Genomic DNA, 21,060 nt, shown 5'->3' on the forward strand with positions numbered 1-21,060 from the left:
GGAGTCTGGCTCTGTCACCCAGGCTGGAGTGCAGTGGCCGGATCTCAGCTCACTGCAAGCTCTGCCTCCCGGGTTTACGCCATTCTCCTGCCTCAGCCTCCCAAGTAGCTGGGACTACAGGCACCCGCCACCTCGCCCGTTTTTTGTATTTTTTAGTAGAGACGGGGTTTCACCGTGTTAGCCAGGATGGTCTCAATCTCCTGACCTCGTGATCCGCCTGTCTCGGCCTCCCAAAGTACTGGGATTACAGGCTTGAGCCACCGCGCCCGGCCCTATCTTTTTCATATACATTCACAGTGTCAGAAAAATAGCTGAGTGAAATTTTCTTTAGTTTTTCTGATACCATCTGCAGGCTTAGATAAAGCCTGAGAAATTTCAAGCCAAAAAAATAATTTCTTCAAAAGATTTTAACAAACAAAATATGAAATTATAGTGGAAGTACTTTCTCAGCCATTTCTATATTACAAAGAATACATTCTACATCAAGTATATATATATTGAAAGGATTACTGTTAAGTAACAGTGAAACTAGATCACCTAAGAACTGCATTTGGAACTGCTTTATGAAGGTATTATGTCCACTATATTATTTTTCCATTCATGGAAACCAGCATCCTGATATGTAGAAGACGAGGCTCATACAACAGGAAAACTAACACTTTATGGACCCTCAAGGGTCTTAAACTCTCTGTGCCTTACTCATATTTTCATCTATAAAATAGAATTGACATTTTTTCCTTACACATATGACTTACATAGTAGAAGGGAGGATCATAAATGTTTGGGGGGCAATTGAGAAGTGGCCCCAATGTTTTGTGTCATAATTTATGCTGACTCCCAAACTTAAAAAAACAGCAGATTCTTTTGTGACCATGATAAGAGCTTCAGCTGCATTTATTATTTCACTTTAATTAGAAAAAGATCCAAAACTTTTGTCTACTTACTCTCTCTACTTCTTCCCTCCTTTGTGCCCTCCCTCCCTTTTTTTTAAAAAAAATATTTTTAGGGGTACCGTTAAACACAAAAGAGAATTAACCCAATCAATTAATACTAATGAGCTGGGATGGAAATAGGCATATTGCCTTGATTTAGTTAATTATATTTTCATTTTTTTATGTTAAGATGCCCAACGGCCATAGGCATTGCTGAATTAAAATTTATTATTTTTATTCCAAGTAATTATGATGAGCCATAATCACAAAGAAGGAACGTTACCCTCTTGTCAGAACATTCTGCATCCCGGGCAAGGATCTTGAGTTGTGGTCTGTAGTTGGGGAAACATTCATATTTCCTGAATGAAGCAATGAATCTCTTTCTGATCTGGTCATCAAGCAGCTTGATGTGAAGTAGTGTAACGATAATGATTAATGAAAGGGTCAATTAGGGGAGAATGAACTCTCCCCTTGGTGTTGAGCTCTTAGGTTTAGGTACTCTTATCACACACACAACACAAAAGAAGGTAACTATGTGAAGTGATTGATATGCTAATTTGTTTGACTGTAGTAATTTCTTCATTATATATAATACACATTTATTCATACACATACACACATGAAAACATCCTGTTGTTTGCCTTAAATATATATAATGAAAAAGGAAGGCAGTTTGTAGTTTCTTACTACTCACAATGCTTGTGTCTGAGCAGAAACTTGTTTCCAGTCTCTGTTGCTGCTTAATAGCACACTGGTTTCCTTTAATGTGATTTTCTATTTTTTGGTCTACTGGTGTATACTAAAGCAGTTAAATGCTTGGCAGTATTTCTAGCCACAAGGAACTGAATCTGAATCTGGGCTCCACTACTTCTCTGCTCTGTGACCTTGGGCAAGTTGCAGACCTTCTGTAAGTCTCAGGTTTTTCCTTACTAAGGTGATGCCTGGCTATAATGATAATAATAGTAACAATGAGAACAAGCATTTATCATTGTTGCATGGCAATATCACAATGTATTGCCTGTCTCCTATGTATGTTTTGAGTATTAAATGAGGGAATATTTGTAAAGCCATTAGCACACAGCCTGGTCCAGAGTAAGAACTCAATTAATGTTAGTTTTTGTTACTTTTGAACTGTCAGAGATAACAGGAGATATGGCTGAATATCAGGCTTAAAATACAATTTTATTTACAGATAGCGGCTGCTTCTATATACAAAGCAAACTGGATTACTGAAAGAATTAGCTGGGTAATAAAGACCTCGGATTGCTTTTGCTTCTGTTATCTTCAGAATGCATATTGAAGTGTTTTTCCTTCTATTGCGAGGGAGGGACGGATGGAGAAGTGGATCCATTTGCTTGCCTGCATTCTCCTTGTTACTTTGACTTCACAGAAACATGTTTTTCTGGTGTAGCTTAGAACATGATCTCATTTTCTCTCAACTGTTTTTTTAGTCCACAATTTTGAGGACATTCAGATCTTTCTGAGTCCGTTGCATCTGGGGTTTCTGTGGCATGGAAATGCATATTCTTGGTTTATTGAGGTAAAGCATCTTCTTCTGACTCACTGTCAGGTTCAGTGTAGAATTCCTTCATCCTTGACAAGCATTTGAGGATTTCAGAGTGAGGTTTTAAATGATGAACCTAGCACAGCGTTTCGTTGTTGTTGTTGTTTGTTTGTTTGTTTTTTGTTTTTGTTTTTAAATCCCAGGGATTGTATACTTGGTTGCTTCTAGTTAGCACTAAGCCAGCCTCAGATTCAGTAGATGCATGCTTCAGATAATGCTTTCCAATGCGGTTATCTAGAAATGCTATGACACAGAACTTTCCTGAGCCGTTACTTGTGATCTCTTTGTGCATCAGGTCTGTGTGAGTCACTTGGCATTTTACCCTATGCCTATAGTTTCAAGACTTCATAGCTACCAGTTAGGATAAAAAAAATCTGAAGGCAGGCATAAAAATATGATTAAAATATGATATTCAACAATAATTTATTTATTTTTCTCTAACTGTAGAATATCTTGGTCAACATGAGAGGGTTTTGTGGGCTGGTAACATTGTTGCGAATTGGTAAATTCAAAATAATTTATCTGCAAGTTGGCTGTAAAAGATGGACTGAATTGCCCTCTTTCGTAGTCAAAACATAGCTACCCTTCAAGCCAGAAGATAGGATGCTTATGTGCAGACAATACAACAAGGTTGATTCAATGCAGTTTGGTCAGCAAACTGGAGCCTGATTTCAATTTTGAGTCAGTCACACACTCTTTTATGGTTTTGGGTAAGGCTCTGGTCCTCAAATCAATGTACAAAATGGAAATAATGGTGATTCCCTTCCCTGTGTAGGGAGAAAATGTCTTGTATCAACCCCTGCTGGATGTTAATGTTGTTTGTGTGTGCAGCTCACTGGAGGAAGAGCTGTATAGGATTGAGTAAAGTTTCTTCCTCTATTTGGCAGGCATGGTACCCTCTAAGGGGCTGGTCTGTGCTATTATTCAGAAGGGAAGCCTGACAAAGTTAGCATCAGAGCTAGCCCGAGTATTTTTGAAGTCCAATCTTAACTCTTGGGTGTCATCATGTGCTGGACTTTTCTTGGTGACAAGTAGGTGTTACTTATTTTATGAGAGGGGGACTTTGCTGATATTCAAAGCTAAGTGGGTTACTGATAGAATTTTTAATTGCTTCACAACTTGAATTACTTCTATATTAATTCTTTACACATAGAATGTCAAAGTGTATTTTTTCTTCCCTCTACCTTTTTGAAGGCTTATAAAGGTCTAGGCTGTAAACTGAAGAAAGGAAGAGCCAGATCTGTTTTTGCTCCCCTTTGTATTGTATTGCCAGCACCATTTTATCTCTAGGCATGAAACAGGTACTCAAATAATTGCTGAATGAATAATAATAAATGAGTTTCTGACCTGAAGAGGCAGATTCATGTTTGTTGAGAATTTCTCTATAATCAGAGTCCTTCCTGGTACCCTCAAATGTTAGTGGATTAGTCCAGACAGTGACCAATTTTATTTACTATTTGTGTATCAGGAGATCAGAGACAAAGGCTTTTTAATGTGGGGGACACTTAGCTCTGAGACCCCTTATTTTTCCAATCAGACAATGGCTTACATTATTTACTCCAGAGAACAGTCCCAGACACACTTGATTAGCCTTAAATGAAAGATAAGCCATTGCTATGAGAAAGGACATGCTTTCAATAGATGGGCAGACAGACAGAAACATAGATATTGAACAATTTACAGTTTTATGTCTTGACAACTTGGGTATTGTAACATGAAAAATGCTACCGAAAGGGACCAGTCCCTTCCTAGCACAGAAGCTATAATATTTTCAGTAATGAAAGATAAATGTTTCAAGCTTCCTTACTTAAAACCTTTCATTGGCTTTCCATTAGCCTGTAAGTTCAAGTCCAAACTTAATATGGCTTACAGGGTCATGCAGGACTTGGTCTGTCTTTACCTCTCCATCTCATTTGTTCATTAATGATCCCTATATCCTATTCATCCAGACTGGAAGTGGAGCTAGAAATCTGAAGTACTTTTGTATTTGGGATTCTTGTGTAGATAAAAATATGTTGGAGACTGAGCATTTCATTGTTATAGTTTCTATACAATATTCCTGGGGTCAGGTAAAGGTAGGAAGTACTGTATTTTCATTTTTAAAAATTAATAAATACTATAAGAAAAGTATTGTTAGCTTTTATTTCGAATACAATTATTCTATAGCCAAATCATTTTTATAGTATTCAGAGAATAATTATATTTGGAATCTTTTGAAAAAACAGCTTGCTTAGAGAAGTGTATCAAATTGCAGGCTGGTCAAAAATGGGATTGGGTCAGTGCTAATTGAACTTTGATAAAGAGAAAGGGAAGATTATCTGAATGAACTTAGTAGCTAGGGGGATTTTTACATGCTTGGTACAGACCTTGGGAAAAAGACGATTTTTTTTTTTGTCTTTTATATTTCTCCTTAGAAATGGCTTTCTTCTTGAGATTTTAAGTGACTTTTTAGAAAGCCATGGAACAGCCGAAGGCCTTGAGCACTTAAATGCCAGCAGCTTTGTTGATAAAATAAATAATGGTTTTCTGGAGGTAGAAAGGAAATCAAAGTTTAGTTAGGTAGTAATTGATAACGGTAGCTATAATAACAAAGGCATTTACTTATATCTTAGTGTTTAAGTTCCTTTTAATATTTCTGTATAGTTTGTCTTCCACAGATTTGTTTACACTTTATAATTAGTACAGAATTAATACAGTTATAAGGTTACCTTAATGAGTTTCATATTTTGTAGAAAAAGTGAAGAGCTGAGTCATAGTCTTTATATTCTCTTATGGTCCTCTTGAAAGTGGGACAATTCACTAAAACCAGCACATTTCCATTTACCTGAAGGAGCAATTCAACTTCACTGTGATCTTCAGGAACTGGAGACTCTATTTCACATTTTTATTTCAGTACTTAGCAGAGGGGCTGGAAACTAGTGGCAAATGTTGGTTGAGTGACTAAGGGAATTATTCTTTAATTCCAGGCTTGTATTTTCTCAGCCTATTTTAGATGATAGCAGACATCACCAGCCTATGGACACCTAGAACAACCACTTAATTTACCGATAGTAATGATTCTCAAAGTGTGGCCCCCAATTGGCAGCATTGGCATCACCTGGTAACTTATACCAACTACAAATTTGGACTCTCTACAGTAAACCTATTCTGGGAATGAAGCCCATTAGTCTGTGTTTTAAGACATCCAAGTGATTCTGACGCATGTTCACGTTTGAGAACTACCAGCCTAAAACAATACAAGGAACCCTATAGAATTGTCAGGACTAGAAGCCAATTAGCCTGGACCAACTACTCATTTCCCACAGGCTATGAGACCTTTAGTAAAGAACAGTGGAAACTTGGCTGGCCACATTGAATGGGCTTATCTTGAGCATAGCATTTTTAGTTGGATGCACGGGTCTCTACCCTGCCAGGGAAATCCGAGTTGGTGAAAACGGTTTCTCCCAACTGCTATTGTTCGTGGCTCTGAGTCAGTGATTTTATTTCATATATATATATATTTCTCTATATTGCCCATTTGACTGCAGTACCAGGCTAATTAAGGAATTAGTATGTGGCATCCATTCTGGGGAGGTGTCTGATTCTTTTCCTGTATCCTGTGAACATTTTTGCAAACACTTTCTAGTTCATATTTTCTTTTTTTAATCAGGCAGAGACATTACAATTAAAATACCGTTAAAGTGATTCTGGCAAGTATTGCAACAAGCATGTTTTTTAATTAAAGGAAGAACAGGGGGATGCATAAGCAGTATCAGCTAAAGGGGAAAATTTCTTCTGATATCTATTTTAATTGAAATTTTCAAAAATGGGAAAAACAGCAGCAGCAGCAGCAGCCTCTGCTTCTCTGTGTGTGTGGCTCCATCCCAGGTTGCTAGGTTTAGGTATTCTGTGCTTGATTAATTAGTAGCCAGCCAGAGAGTCCATTCCCTTTGCCCCCAATCCTTAAAGCCTGATTTATGCCTCACATCCCCCATGAATATGTGAGGGCTCAGGCATCTATTTCCTGAGCTGCTTGTGGATAGGATTATGGAGCGTGGACTAAGCTCTTGGGGGCTCTCGTTTGCCAGCCAAATTGATTTTCCGCCTCTCTGGCCGGGGACAAGCCCACCTCGAAGGCTTCCCAGGCTCTGCTCCAGTGGATCAGGCACAAGTCTAATCCGGATCTTGCCAACAAAGGAAGCTGTGTGCATCCCTGTCACAATGCAGGTTTCTTTGAGCTGTGGATGCCTTCTCTAAATGCTCCTCTTTCCTCCTCTTTCTCACCTTCTCCCAGCTGCTGCTTCCAGAGCAGCACACTGCAGTAAGGTACAGGGATATACCCCAACTCTGCCCAGATCACTCAGTCAGCTCGCCTTACCCAGGCAGAGCAGGATTTGTCTATCTTGAATTGATGATTGTCTATAATTCTCCAGGGAAAGGGAACTCCACAGGCTTCCTCAACTATCCATTTGACTATTTAATAATTGAAAGGTAAGAAGATACAGGCTGCTAAATTTTTTTTAAGAAAAAAATGGTGAATTGGGGGTTAATCAATGCAGGCAAGTAAATTAGATAGTTTACATCTAAAAATTTAGATAGTTCAAGCTTTAAGTAAATGAATTATCTAACTTGGTGATACAGATAGTTTACATCTAAAAATTTAGATAGTTCAAGCTTTAAGTAAATGAATTATCTAACTTGGTGATACAGATTAATCTAATGAATTGGGGTACTCAGATCCTTCCCTGGTCTTGCCTCCATTTACCTCTCATTTTTCCCCTGTTTAAAAATCGAATCACTCTCCCTGGGTTTATTTTATCACCTGACATTCACATCCGAACCTAGTACATGCTGGCTGTGCACCCTTTCTCTCCTGATCTTCCTAAAAATAGCATTAAGGTTTTGACACACTCATCTGCCTCATTAACAGTTCTTAAGGCTCTTCCCTGAGTCTGTGTCTCTACAACCTTCTGATCCTTCTAATTCACCTAATTCTTTGATCCACTCTCACAAATCTTGCTACTTCCTTTTCTTATCCTAGCCTTTAAATGTTGATGGTTGACAGTTTTTTCCCTACCTTTACCCACCTTATCTTTCTTCTGTTCTTACGCTACATGTCCTCCCTGGGAGACCTCATTTACTTTGATAATTTCAACTCCTCGTTATTCAACAAGTATTGAGTGATCACTTACCGCATTTCCCATGTGCCAGCACTGTTCCAGGCACAGGGACTATGGCTGTGAACAAAACAGGCCACAATCTTGCTCTCACGGTGTTTACTTCTAGAAGGAAAATGGTCAATAAACAAAATAAGCAAATTATAGTTTTTGTTAAATTTGCGTAGTACTATGGAGAAAAATGCAGCAGAAGAGGTGGATAGGGAATACACATTGGAGGTGGTGGTTGGGGATATTGGCACACAGCAAGAGCAAAGGTTGTGAGGCAAGGGAGCAAAAAGGAATATTGGAACAAAGGGGAGAACAGAGGCAGATCGGGCCAGAGAGAACCAGTCCTGTAGGGTTTGATAGGCTTTGACTCCAAGTATGATGGGAGTCATTGAAGATTTTTGGCAGAGAGGTAACATGATATGGTTTACATGAAAAGAAGCAATGGCAGCACTGAGTGCTGTTTTGAGAATTGATCCTGAGGTAGACGATAAGGGCAGAAACAGGGAGCTAAGTTAAGATGCTGTTACAATAATCCATGGGTGAGATGAGAGTGACTTCAACCCCAGAAGTAGATGTGGAGGTGGTAAGTGGTTGGGTTATAGGGGACGTTTTGAAGGTGGAATGCATAAAATTTCCTGAAGTATTGATTATGGAGTGAGAGACAGTGAAAGTTAACTCTATGGTTTTCAGACTTAGCAGTTGCAAGGATGAAGTTACCATTCATGGAATGGGAAGGACTGAGGGAAGATCTGTGGGGCAAGACAAGGAAAGGAGTTCATGGATACTCATAGTTGAGAAACTATGAGACATCCAAGTAGAGATGTTGAGTAGGCAGTTGGGTATGTGAATCTTGAGCTGAGGGCACAGGCTTAGAGATATAAATTTGGGAGTCATTGACAATTAGCATGCGATGGCGTTTAAAACCTTAAGACAAGATGGGACAACTGGCATGGTCTACAGAGACTGAGAAGAAAAGAGTTTAGAGGGCTGAGACTTGGGGCCCACCAAGTGGCAGTGGTTGGGATGATCAGGAGGAATCAGGCAGGAGAGGCTGAGAAGGGGATGCCTAAGAAGTAGATGAAAACCAGGTGGGTTTATATCTAACCTACTTAATTAGAAAAGTCCCATGTGCTCACTGTCATTGAGTCAATAGGGAGCTTTCTTAGGATTTGCTAAAAATGAAGACATGAAAATAGATATCAGGTGAAGGAAAGACAAAAGTTCTAAATACAAGAATTTATTCTTCTGTTCTTTTATGAGTTACTAGCACTTTTGCATTTTATGAGGTTTTCTTTAGAGATTCAATACAATGTATAGAATATAGCACATGATGAAAATCTGATAGAAGGATAGAAACATTGGATTTTTAAAATAGAGACGAGAAAATGAAAGAAAGAAAAACAAAGAGGCTGGGCAAATGAGGAGAGGGAGTTTTAGGAAAGGGGTGACCAAGTGTGTCAAAAGCAGCTGGTCACTCAGGAGGACTGAGCACTGAGCCTTAGATTCACCAATGTGGTTGCCATCCGTGGCCTTAACAGGAGCAGTTTTGCAGGTTCATCAGGTAAAGGCCTGACCAGAGAGGGTTCAAAAGACAGTCATGAAAAAGAGTTGAAGATAGTAGGTATAGCCACTCTTTTGGAGACTAGTATTGTATGGTAAAATATTTATACTTTAATTTTTTTCTGTAAGGGGGAAAATAGAATTGTGTATTTGTTTTCTTAAAAAAAAAACAACAAATTATTTTGTGGTTATTATAGAGGATGACTAATTGTTGGGTTAGCCAAAAGCAGATTTTGATGTACTTTGCAAACATTAGCTAGCTGCTAAAAGTCTCTTTTACTTCCCTTTAAAAGAAACAAAAGAGATGTTTAATGGAAAGAGGTGATTACATGTAAAAAGTTGTGTTCATTTATTTATTTTAGAGGGAAGTAGCAATAATGATGGTTGATTGATTTTTATAAAATTACCCAAGGTTACTTGTGGGACATAGTCAGCTTTCATGAAAGTCATAACAAGCAATTTAAGGGTTACAGCCAAAGGCTGATTTCAGCCCTGCTCTTTATTTCAGCATTTAGAAATGGGGTCAAGCTCTATAAAGTATAGAATAAAGTCCTCCCACAGCCCTCCCATACTCAAGTGACTATCCTTTAAAGCAGCCCACTGTATATTTATTTTAAACTAATAAAGTGTGAGGATGAAAGTCTTGGTGCCTTGGCACAGAGATAGATTAAGTATAAACTTTATCTTCTTTCACACAAAGAAAGTTTCATTTGTTTATCTAATTATTTCAGGCAAAAACACCTGAATTCCTCATCAAACTTTCTTCTAAATGTATCTAGATTTTCTTATATTTGCCACTAAGAAAGTGAGGTGGGGATGCTTTTTAGCAGAAGTTAACGATGTTCATATTAATTAATTAGTCCTGTTTATAACACTCCTGACAACACAAATAATTCATTTTCTTTGGGATGAGTTTTTCTCCCTTCATTAGCATCATTATTAGTTCCTGTCAGTAAATGATGTTTCAAAATTTCTACCAATTTGTTACAGTGTATTTAATATTTTGCTTCATGGTAAAAGGGACAAAGACCAGGTTTATATATTTACCCACTAATCCTTGTAATGTTTCAAATCCTTTTTGGAATAAGATGAGGTATATCTTCATTAACAAAATTAAAATAAATCATGTATAAACAAGCCATAAGCAAACTTTCTTAGGTTCACACATGTTTTTCCTTAAATGTAACTATGAGAACAACCCTAATTAATTGAGAGCTACTGGGGAAGGTTTGTGGAAATGGATAGGATCTGAGCCTTTTGGTTGGGTGGTCCTGGGTTCTAATGCTTGGTTCTGTCTATTCTGGGCTGGAAAGCTATGAATACCTCTTAGCCACATTCTGCTCTGTGAAATAAAGAATGTGATCTTGATCTCACAGACTGGTTTTGAAGGTCATTTCAGACAATATATTTACAGAGTTTGGCACATGGTAGGTGCTGAATAAATTTTAGCTTCCTTGTTTTCCCTGTAGTCTTATTCTAATTCCTGACTGTGCATCTCATATTTTGCTCAAGAGAAAATTTAGTGATTACTGCAGCACAAACAGGGTCAGGAAAACATGAGCCTTGTGCCTCCATTAGTGTCCCATGCACATCTGACTGCATTCATAAAGATGTAGACATCAAGTGTTCTAGAGTTGAAAGGAACCTATGATTCTGCCTTCCACTTTGCGGATGAAACCACAGACGATTGATAGGCACTGAGTAGGAGAGATTTGGGACCTGAGTAATCTGAGGCCCAGCAATTGTATGGGACTTACTGAGGCTCATTCAGAGGTCAATAGCAGACTCAGAACAGGAACCTTGATTTTGTTCCCTGCCTTCACCACTTGCTCATCAAGGTCAGTTTAGATTTCCTGACTATTTACAATGTGGGAGTCCTGTCATGCAAATCCATGTTCTACCAGTTGAATGTAATTGTTTAGGATATTAATGACATGTGGCTGTGAGGGAAAAATTTTAGTTAACATAAAATTTGATCTGTAGCACAGGTCACATTTCTTCCTTCTTGTTCACAGTGGGATCCATGATTATTACTGCATTTCTATGTAATGACTGTTTTAATTTAATTTAATTTAATTTAGGAGATCTAAGTAATTAAACATGAGGCCAAAGTACGTAAGAAAGTGGCAGTCTTTTATTGCAAATATGCACACACTCTTGGGCGAGGTTCTCTGGTCCTCAGATGTGGGGGGCCAGGGAAGTCGCGCCGGCGCTCTCGGGTGATGTTCTCCGGTCCACAAATGCGGGGGCCGAAGAAGTCACGCTGGCTCCTGCTCCTGCCAGTGGCAGACTTTTATGCATTGGTACTGGAAGGGGGAGGGCAGTGGGTGGGATAAGGGCATGATAGGGGCGTCTCCATAGGCGTGGCTGGGTAAGTTTCGATCTCTTCGGATTGACGTCATCTGGCGCATGCTTGGTTGATCTGCATCTTCCCGGGGTGGGCTGCATTTTCCCATGCACGGGAATGTTCATGAGGAAGAACCTGGAAGCAACATGGATTATGCCTTCTTGTTCACCTTCCTCCATCTTGTCCTTTCTCCTTCACCCAAACAATTACAATGAAAGGAAAAGAGTCAAAATTGTTGGGGAATCTTTTGGAAGTCTGGTAAGCAGTATGGTACTGCTCTGGCATGGAGCCTGTAGACTGACCTTGTTGCTTTACCTTAGAGTATGAAATATTATATATGACAAAATATTTCAAAAGGACCAGTAACAGAGAGATGTTGGATGCAGATGGTCTAGCAGTGCTCAAGAGGTAGAGTACTTATAGAAATTGAGCAGGTTGTAGATCTAATCACCTGGTGAGTTCTTCCTGCCAGTTGCACAGACAAAATCAATTTGGCAAGACCATGGCATTGCAGTAAAGAAAGCATTCAATTGATGCAAGGCCATCCACACCGTTTGGGGGATGGAGTTATTACCCAAATCAGTCTCCCTGGAGGCTCAGCGGTTATGGGTTTTCAAGGATAGTTTGTTGGGCAGGGGACTAGGGTATGGGGAATATTGATTTGTTGGGGATGACATCATAGGGGTATGGAAAACAGTCCTTGTGTACTGAGTCTGTCTTTAGGTAGGGGCCACAGGACTGGTTGAGGCTTGGGTCATGAATCTGAGTGAAGTCAGCTGGTGGTCAGAAATACAAAAGTCTAAAAAAAAATCTCAAAAGACCAATCTTAGTTTCTACAATAGCGATGTTATCTGTTGCAGTAATTGGAAAAGTTGCAAATCTTGTGACCTCTCGAACAATGGCTGGTAATCATTTAAATATGCTAAACATCTTAGCAGAATTTTGGCCCCTCTTATAATCCTAGCCTTGTGGACTTTCATTAGTTTTACAAAGGTAGTTTAATTTTGGGAAGGTTTATTATCATCCTTGTTTAAGGTTAGACTATAAACTAAATTCCTCCCATAGTTAGTTTGGCCTACACCTAGGAATGAGTGAAGCCAGCCAGCCTGTGAGGCTAGGAGCAAGATGGAGTAAGCCAGGTTAGATTTTTCTCATTGTCAGAATCTTTGCAAGGATGGTTTCATATCTATAATGGAGGAAGTGAAGATGGTGAGTGTGATGATAGCCACAGAGACCATTGCATTGAATAGATGTCAGACTTCAGACCAGGGATCTATAAGAATTATTTCAATAAATCTCACCTTAATCTTCTGAGGGTGAAATTCTTACCATGCCCATTTTCCAGATGGAGAAACTGGATACCTAGGCGGGGTGTGTTGTTCTAAATTGTGGCTGAAAGAAAAGGGCCTTGAAGGGTTCTGGTCCAAGTATACATCCTGTGACTGGTATTGATGGCATAGAGTTGAAGAAAAGAAGGCTTGAGGAAGAGAGCTGAGGAAAGCTGAAGAGAAGTTAGGGAAGAAGTAGCCTCCATATTTGACTGTTAAGTCAAACATTTATTGATCACTATCTCTGCACTAAGATGGAGGTAAACAATTGTCAATGAAAAGAGTCAAACTCTGTAAAATATTTGAAGAGATTAATTCTGAGCCAAATTTGAATGACCATGGCCTGGGGCACAGTCTCAAGAGGTCCTAAGTACATGTGCCCAAGGTGGTCAGGCTACAACTTGGTTTTATATGTTTTAGGGAGACATAAGACATCAATCAATACATATAAGATGTACATTGGTTTGGTCTGGAAAGATTAGACAAGTAGGTACAGGGGCTTCCAGGTCATAGATGGATTCAAAGATTTTCTGATTGGCAATTGGTTGAAAGGGTTAACTTATTAACTTATCTAAAGACCTAGAATCCACAGAAGGGAGTGTCTGGGTTAAGATAAGTGGTTGTGGAGGCCAAGGTTCTTATTATGCAGATGAAGCCTCCAGGTAGCAGGCTTCAGAGAGAAAAGATGTTTCTTAGCAGACCTAAAAAGGTTACAGACTCTTAGCACTCTCCTGGATCAGGGTAAAGATCCAGAAAAGGAAGGGAATTTTCTACAGAATGTAGATTTTCCCCACAAGAGACAGCTTTGCAGGGCCATTTAATATATTTTGGGGTAAAATACTTCAATTTCTTTCAGGGCTGGCTATCTGTCATGTATTGCTGCACTAGAGTCAGGTTGGAATTTGGTGTCTTATTGTTAGAGTCTGTTTTGTCGGTCTTAATGTCTCTGTTTTAATGTTAATGCTGGTTACTTATGTCTGTATTCCAAAAGGTGGAGGGTATAATGACGCATCTCTGACACTCCCCATCATGGCCTGAACTAGTTTTACAGTTTAACTTTGGAATGCCCTTGCCTAAGAGGAGGGGTCAATTCAGTTGGTTTAGGGGGCTTAAAATTTTATTTTTGGTTTACATGGTAATGACTAAAGTCATTTTTGCCTTTTTCTTTTCTCCCTCTCATTTCTCCAGTGGATGTTTAACTACTTCCAGCTGTGATTTCTAGAAAGCAACAAAAACTCAACTCAATAACTTGGTACTCTGGATTTATGACTACATTAGCAGATGAAGAGTCTTTGCCCTCTACTGCCTCTCACCATAACTCTTCTTCTTATAGTAGAATCTGCCTTTTGAGACATTTCTGATACTTTGCTCTCTCTACATCCTTTGCCCCCCTTTGCTCATTGAGACACTATGTGGGCTTATAGATTAAGCATAAGAACAACATCCTTTCTGAGAAAATGGGAGTGTGTGTGTGTGTGTGTGTGTGTGTGTGTGTGTACATAACGAAATAGAGGCATTTAAATCAGAATCTCCAAAAAGATATGTCCATTCATTCATTCACTCAACAATTAATTGTGTATTGAGTGCCAACTACCTACCAGCAACTTTTCTAGACACCAAGAATTTAGAAGTGAACAAAACAGATAATTTCCCTCAGGAAGCATGCATTCTGGTGGGGAGAGGGCAGAAAATAAAACTGTAAATATATAATATGCCTGATATCAAGTATTACGAAGAAAAAGACATTTAGGCAAGGAGCTAGGGTGTGCTATTTTATATAGACTAGAGAGGGAAGGCCTCAGTGAGAAGTTAACATTTGAATAGTAACAAGGGAGAGTGAGCCATGGAAATAACAGAACATTCTGATAATTCCGATAACATTCCAGGTATTTCTGATATTTCTGATAATTCTTATTCATGATATTCACGGGAATGTCAGAAGAATGTTCCAGAGGGAAGAGCTTATGCGCAGGCCCTGAGGCCTGTTTGAGACCTAACAGGCAGGCCAATATGTTTGGAGCATATGTGTGAACAGGTAAGCGTTAGAAAATGATATTAGAGAGGTATTGGAGGTTAGGTAACAAATCATGAGGGACCTTTTGTAGCCCAGTGTAAGGACTCTGACTTCTATTCTGAGTGAGATGGGAAATTATTGTTGGATTTAGAAAAGAGAACCTCTGGTGTGTCTGATATAAAGACACAACTCTGACTACTTTGTTACAGGATGGAAGAGTCTAGTCTGGTGTTTTTGTAAACCACTTGCAGGAGGAAGATGGACTAAATAGCTTATTGAGGTTAAAGTGTTTATTTATATGGGATGCTTTAATTATTTTGACATTATTGAGAAAATTCTATGTAAAATGTAAATATTCTAAACCTTTTTGAAGAAAGATATTATAAAAATGAAAATATCTTTTTAATTTTTAAATTATTTAATCTCATAATACAAAATAATTCTATTATAAACTAATATTCTTATGTTACTGAAAATTTGGACATCAGAGCAAAACAGTATATGTATTAGTTAAGGTTATCTGGTTGCCAATAAGAGAACCCAGCTGTTCTTTTAAAAGTGGAATTTATTGGGAAGATATTGGGTAACCTACTAATCAGTGGAAAACAGTCTGAAAAATCAGGGACAGAAATACATAGGAATCAAAACATGTGATGCAAGCGGTGGGCGGTGGGGCAGGTAGGGAGGTGGGCAGGTGGGTGTCTCAGAAGCAGGTGTTCTTCCCAGGCTCCTTAGAATGCCACCCCAGGAACTGAGATCTCAACATTTCCTCTCTCTCTTCCCTTTTGCTCCATATTTCTCTTAAAGCCCGAGTATGTGACTCTGGCCATAGTAGGATAAGATGTCTTGCTTGACAGTTCCACTCAGCTCTAGTCAATGGGGCAGAGCAATACCTCAAGGAAATTAGGGTATGTTAACAAAATAAAGTATAATGGATGCTGGTCAACTAAAATGCTACAAATGCCACAATGTTAGCCCTAGTTACATTTCCTTTTACTATAATTCTTACAATTTTGGCACATCTTCTTCTAGCCCTATTTCTTGTTTATGTGTTTATGTCCCAGGTTTTTTTTTTTTGTACTTAATTTTATCTATTGTTAAATGGTAAAGTTAGTGATCTTCTCCTACATTATCTGACCATTCCTAAATTGCTGGACATTTAGATTATTGTCATGAAAATGTAATAAATGAAGCAGCAGAGAATAGTAATAGCTAACCTAAACTGGCTAAATCATAGTGCTTCCACTCCTGGATGTCTGGTCTACCCTATTGTGCTTCTACAAGAGAGAGCATGATAAAATAAGTTTACATTCCAGCAGAATTATTTAAATGAAGGGGATTTCATCAGGCATTGAAACTGACAAAACGGTAAGCCTTATCCTCCCAGGGACTGACAATTTTCCCTTTGTCTATTAGGGGGCAAGCTGATTTTCATGGCCCCAGGACCCATCGAGCTCAGGGCGCATGCCATCCTTGTTTCTGATGGTGGAGAGCTCCGGATTGGATCTGAAGACAAGCCCTTCCAAGGCAGAGCTCAGATCACACTCTATGGGAGTTCCCACTCAACTCCCTTCTTTCCCTATGGAGTCAAGTTCCTGGCTGTGAGGAATGGAACTCTTTCTCTGCACGGTGAGTGAGGCAGTTGATCACAGGAAATGAAGTAGAGCTGTGTCTAGCAGTGGAAACTGATAAAACTGTTTAAAAGTCCTTGACTATAGTTGCTCAGCCAACCAGGTCAGTTAGAACAAGGCACTATTTGCTTAAAGAACAAGTAAAACTGTGATGATTCCTGTGGCAGAGTACACTACAGTTCCCAATTATTTGCTCCCCTTTCTGTAAGAGGATTGTGTATACTTCCACCCACTGTTAGGTGACTTTCAGTGCCTCCTTGTGGGTGGACCATACTTCCTGGACCCTTTGCAAGAGCAGACTTAGCCTTGTACTTGCTTTGGTCAGTGGAAGGTAAGCAGAAATGGGGGACTGCATGGCCAAGTGAAGGTTTTAAGACCTGTTATGCTTTAGCCATTGCATTTTCTTCCTGCCACTTGAGAATAGCCTGTCCCAGATAGGGGCAGTTCCTTCTGTTTAGAACCTGAATGAAGACGACATGAGGCAGTGCTGCAGATGACCTACTGCTTTCATGTATGTGAGTGAGAGATGAGCCTTTGTCTTAAGTCACTGAGATTTGCATTTGTAAATGCAGCGTAGCCTAGTGAAAACTGACCGATACAATTACGTAGCATGTACAGATGTCTCTTAACATGCAGAAGCCTGGTATCCCAAATCAAATACAGACAACCTCATTTGGTTGTTGAACCTCTTCCTGTTTCCCCCAACCACCTAACCCATGAGCAGTGTTTAATTACACTTCTACTTAGAATCCTCTTACAGATAGATGGAGCGTTTAAGGATTCCTAGGACAAAAGAGATTAGGCTACAGTGTGTTTCCGCTCCAACTTTATTTGCTTTCTGATCATCTCATTCCATTTTGCAAAATGGACATTTTTTTTTCCCCTTGAGAGTCAGAAAATTACCAAGTGTGCCAGGATAATCCTTAGTATCAACTGTAAAATATCAGTATAAAATAATGAGTAAGCATGTTTCAGTGGGTATTTATATGCTTTTGGTTGCATAGCATGAGCCAAAGGCAGATCAAAAATATGGGCTCCAGAAGGTGACTCAATCTCCAGAAAACATAATGTAATTTACGTTGATATTTCTATATTGGCAACACAAAATAATCCACTTGTCATGGGATAATTGCTCTAGATGAGGGCATGGAGCTGTGTTGAGGAATCTGCCATTTTTCTCTGTCCAGACTCTGTCTCATACCGACCACAGGCCCCAATCATTATTTATCAAAAAAGCATGCTTGTGCCTCTTTTGGCTTACTATGAGAGGAAGCAAGATCTTTTCCTCGAGCATTTATTAAGTGTTGACTGTGGGCTACCCAGTGTGCTAGACACTGGGGATCAAATTTTGTGAGGTTAAAAATACCCCATAACTCATTGGACAGAAATTCAAAATGCTTACTATATTGATTCTGTGATCAACTTCCAAGGAGACCTTTTTTCCTCCTATCTTCATCAGCAAACAACTACACTGATTTTGTAGCCCAGGATCTATTCCCACGTCAGCCATGGTTTTCAAATGTTTGCTCTAGCTCAATGGCCTCTTAAGCCACCAACGCAACGTGCTGCTTTTTACCAGTAAAAAAACACATCTGGGGAATAAGTTAGTGTATATTTATGGTTCAGCCAGCCCATAGATCATCCAGAGGATCCCAGGCTTAGGAGGAATCCTCAGAGTTGAGAGCCACTGTCCCGTATGATGCAGATAGCACAACTCTTACTGAAAATAGGAATTCAAATGAGGAAAAATGAAAACTCTCCTAATTCTTTTATTCTGCTTCTTTCATTCCAAGCTCATCTAATTCTCATGCTCTAGTGTGAAGAATCAGTGAAAGAACTCATAAATATACCTTTTGTGCCTGTATTTTAAATGTACCCTGTGCATGTAAGCCTTTGTGATTAAGCAAATGTCAAGAAAATCCCTAGTCTCATTGCTTACAGTCAATATGGGGCAATTGAAGCAAAGTAGATGCCTCTAATATGTTTCAAAAATTCTGTAAGTTCAGAAAAAATGCTGCTACTCCAGCCATCTGATGTTACTGGATATTGAGAATGAGACCTCCTCTCCCTCTGCTTTCCTCATTTCCATCTCCTCCTTCCTCTTTCTCCTCCCTCCCTGTCCTTTCTTCTTCTCCCTCCTCTCTCTCTCCCCCTCCTCCCTTTCTCTCCTCCCTCTTTCTTCTTTATTCTCTTTCTCCCTCCTCTCTCTCTCTCCCCACTTTCCTCCCTCCCACTCCTTTATTCTCCTTCTCCCTGCTCTCTCTCCCTCCCCCTTTTCCCATATTCTCAGATTAGGCCATTTTCTAAACTGGTTAAACATTCCCCAAAGCGTTTAGGACAGATAATTGACTAGGATCACCTGAATCACAGAGCTTGCCCATTGAACATGGGCAAAGATCAAGCTGTTTCCTCTCTGATGTGATGCTGCAGCATAAGAAATATTATGTAGAAAAGAGCTCAGCCATTTGGGTGACAGGGATTCCTTTCCTGATGTATCTGTCAGAGAATTGCAGCCCCATGTGCAACTCATCTATCCTCTCCTGTCACTTCTCCCTCACCACCTGAGGTCTCAGACAGATTTTCCCCTCCAGCATGGTGGTATATCATGGCTAAAATCATTACATAATTTCACTGGCCTTTTGCCAGGGCCAGAGGAGGATCTAGTGACACTGGGGCTTTAGGAAAAAGTTAGTTTTCTTTCACCGTCGAGTATGCAAAATAGTGAGCAACTTGATTCACTGCTTTGCACCCAGGAAGTCCCTAAAGACCCAGCATTCACTCGGCTTCCCAGGATAACATAATGAGGAGCTTCACCGACTTTGGTGCACAGAAGACCCTTTTGGGGAGGTTTTTGTAAATCTAGATTTCTGGGCTTGGAAATGTACATGTGATGTGACTCAGGTGGCCCATTGACTACACTCGGAGAAACACTGTTCTAGTGGTTAATCAAATTGGAATCAGAAATGGGCCCCGTTCTGCCACAGATCAGCTATGACCTTCAACAGATCTCTAAAAAATCCAAAAAACACAGTTCCCACTTCATAAACTTACTGCTCATGAAGTGCTCCAGAGTGTTGGGCACACAAAACACAGTGTTAGTTATTGTTATTCTGATAAAATCCTTTCCCCTTTCCAAAAGCACTGAGTACCCATCACTGATTATCTTGTATTTGATTTTAGGTATGAGAAAATATGGGGCATGGCGGTGGTGGGGGCTTCAGTTTCAAAATCTACCTAGAGATTTTTCTCCATATTAATTTTATTGTCTATTTCTTTTCATCAAAGTAACAGAAGGATTTTAACCTGGGATATCATGCGGTACCCACATTCCCAGGCATCTTCTGTTCTCTTCCCACCTCCCTGTCAACACCTTTAGATTTTAATCTCTCTTGGTGCAGCTGCTTCCCAGTCATGGATAACCACCATTCCCGGGCGTGGTTACAGTAAAGGCTTTCTTAGAAACTATTTGCATGGGTCCCAGTATAGTCCAAAGCAGGGCACTGCCCAGCAAACGAGGCCCTTGGCAGACATTTGGTTCCTAATATTCAGCAGCAATGCTGAATGGATTCTAATTTAACGCCAGTTCAGGTCGTGTAGAATCACACAAATGGTCTGCATGTCAGTCCGATCACTTTCCCACCTTCTCCCTCCATCTCATTCTTTATTATTGCCCTTTGAAACCCTTCGGCTCCAGCTGATTTTTATCTTAGATTAAAATCGCTAAGCAAACAGGCGTTGGTGTTCAGCTGTCACAAGGCAAGATGGAGTTGAAAGCATATTTCATGTATTTCTTTGAATGTAGGAGAAGTCCCACACCCTTATCCACTCACACCTGCACATACACACCCACACACAGCACCATCTTTTCTGTTTCTGTTTGTTCGGGAGTAGATGAGACAGGTTCTGAGTTGCTGGTGGAGTTCAGATTGTTTAGTAACTTCTGTCAGCTGCTCACTTTGATGCGCTAATATGACTAAAGGGTCTCAGGATTCCTCCTGAGTGGCGGTCTGGGGTTTGGGTAGCTATAGTCAATAAGGAAATTTCACTCTTGCCTTTTGCCTTCATCACTCTGTCTGCCAATCCAGGTTCTCCACTCCAAACTGAGTGCCAATCACTTGTCATTTTTCAAGTGGGTTGCTGTCAGCCTGGGCAGCTTAAATTTTTGACAGTGTAATTATGGCTCTTGCTTCCACAGTGGGAATCTGAGCAGGATGGTGGAGCTTTTATTGATTGTTCAGCAGGGAAATTTATCAATGTCTCTCACTTCATTTCCAGTTCCTCCCTGAGAAATTTGGCTGACAGTTCCTTAGGAGAAAAACAGTCTCATGGCCTTGGCTGGACTTCTGTCTTTGTCCTTTTCAAGAAATTACAATATATAGGCATTAAATATAAATGGAAATTCCTGAGAAAAAGCAGTATGTGGGGCATGATTGAAGAAAGCACGAGTGCAATTGCAAGGAACATGAGAATTTGGTAGGAATAAAGAAGAAAAGCAGTGGTCTAAATAAGCAAGCTTAGATATAGTTTCTTTTCCTTC

General features: G+C 39.7%; 1 protein-coding gene across 1 annotated transcript in view; it reads left to right on the top strand.

Moving 5' to 3' along the window:
* PKHD1 (polycystic kidney and hepatic disease 1 (autosomal recessive)) overlaps window positions 1–21,060 on the top strand; it is a 507,823-nt gene that overhangs the window by 162,061 nt on the left and 324,702 nt on the right. Inside the window, 1 exon segment of the mRNA XM_011981329.1 lies at window positions 16,309–16,521. Within this exon segment, the coding sequence (XP_011836719.1) occupies window positions 16,309–16,521 (213 nt within the window).

Source organism: Mandrillus leucophaeus, unplaced genomic scaffold (assembly GCF_000951045.1).
Source record: "Mandrillus leucophaeus isolate KB7577 unplaced genomic scaffold, Mleu.le_1.0 Scaffold223, whole genome shotgun sequence".
NCBI lineage: Eukaryota > Metazoa > Chordata > Mammalia > Primates > Cercopithecidae > Mandrillus > Mandrillus leucophaeus.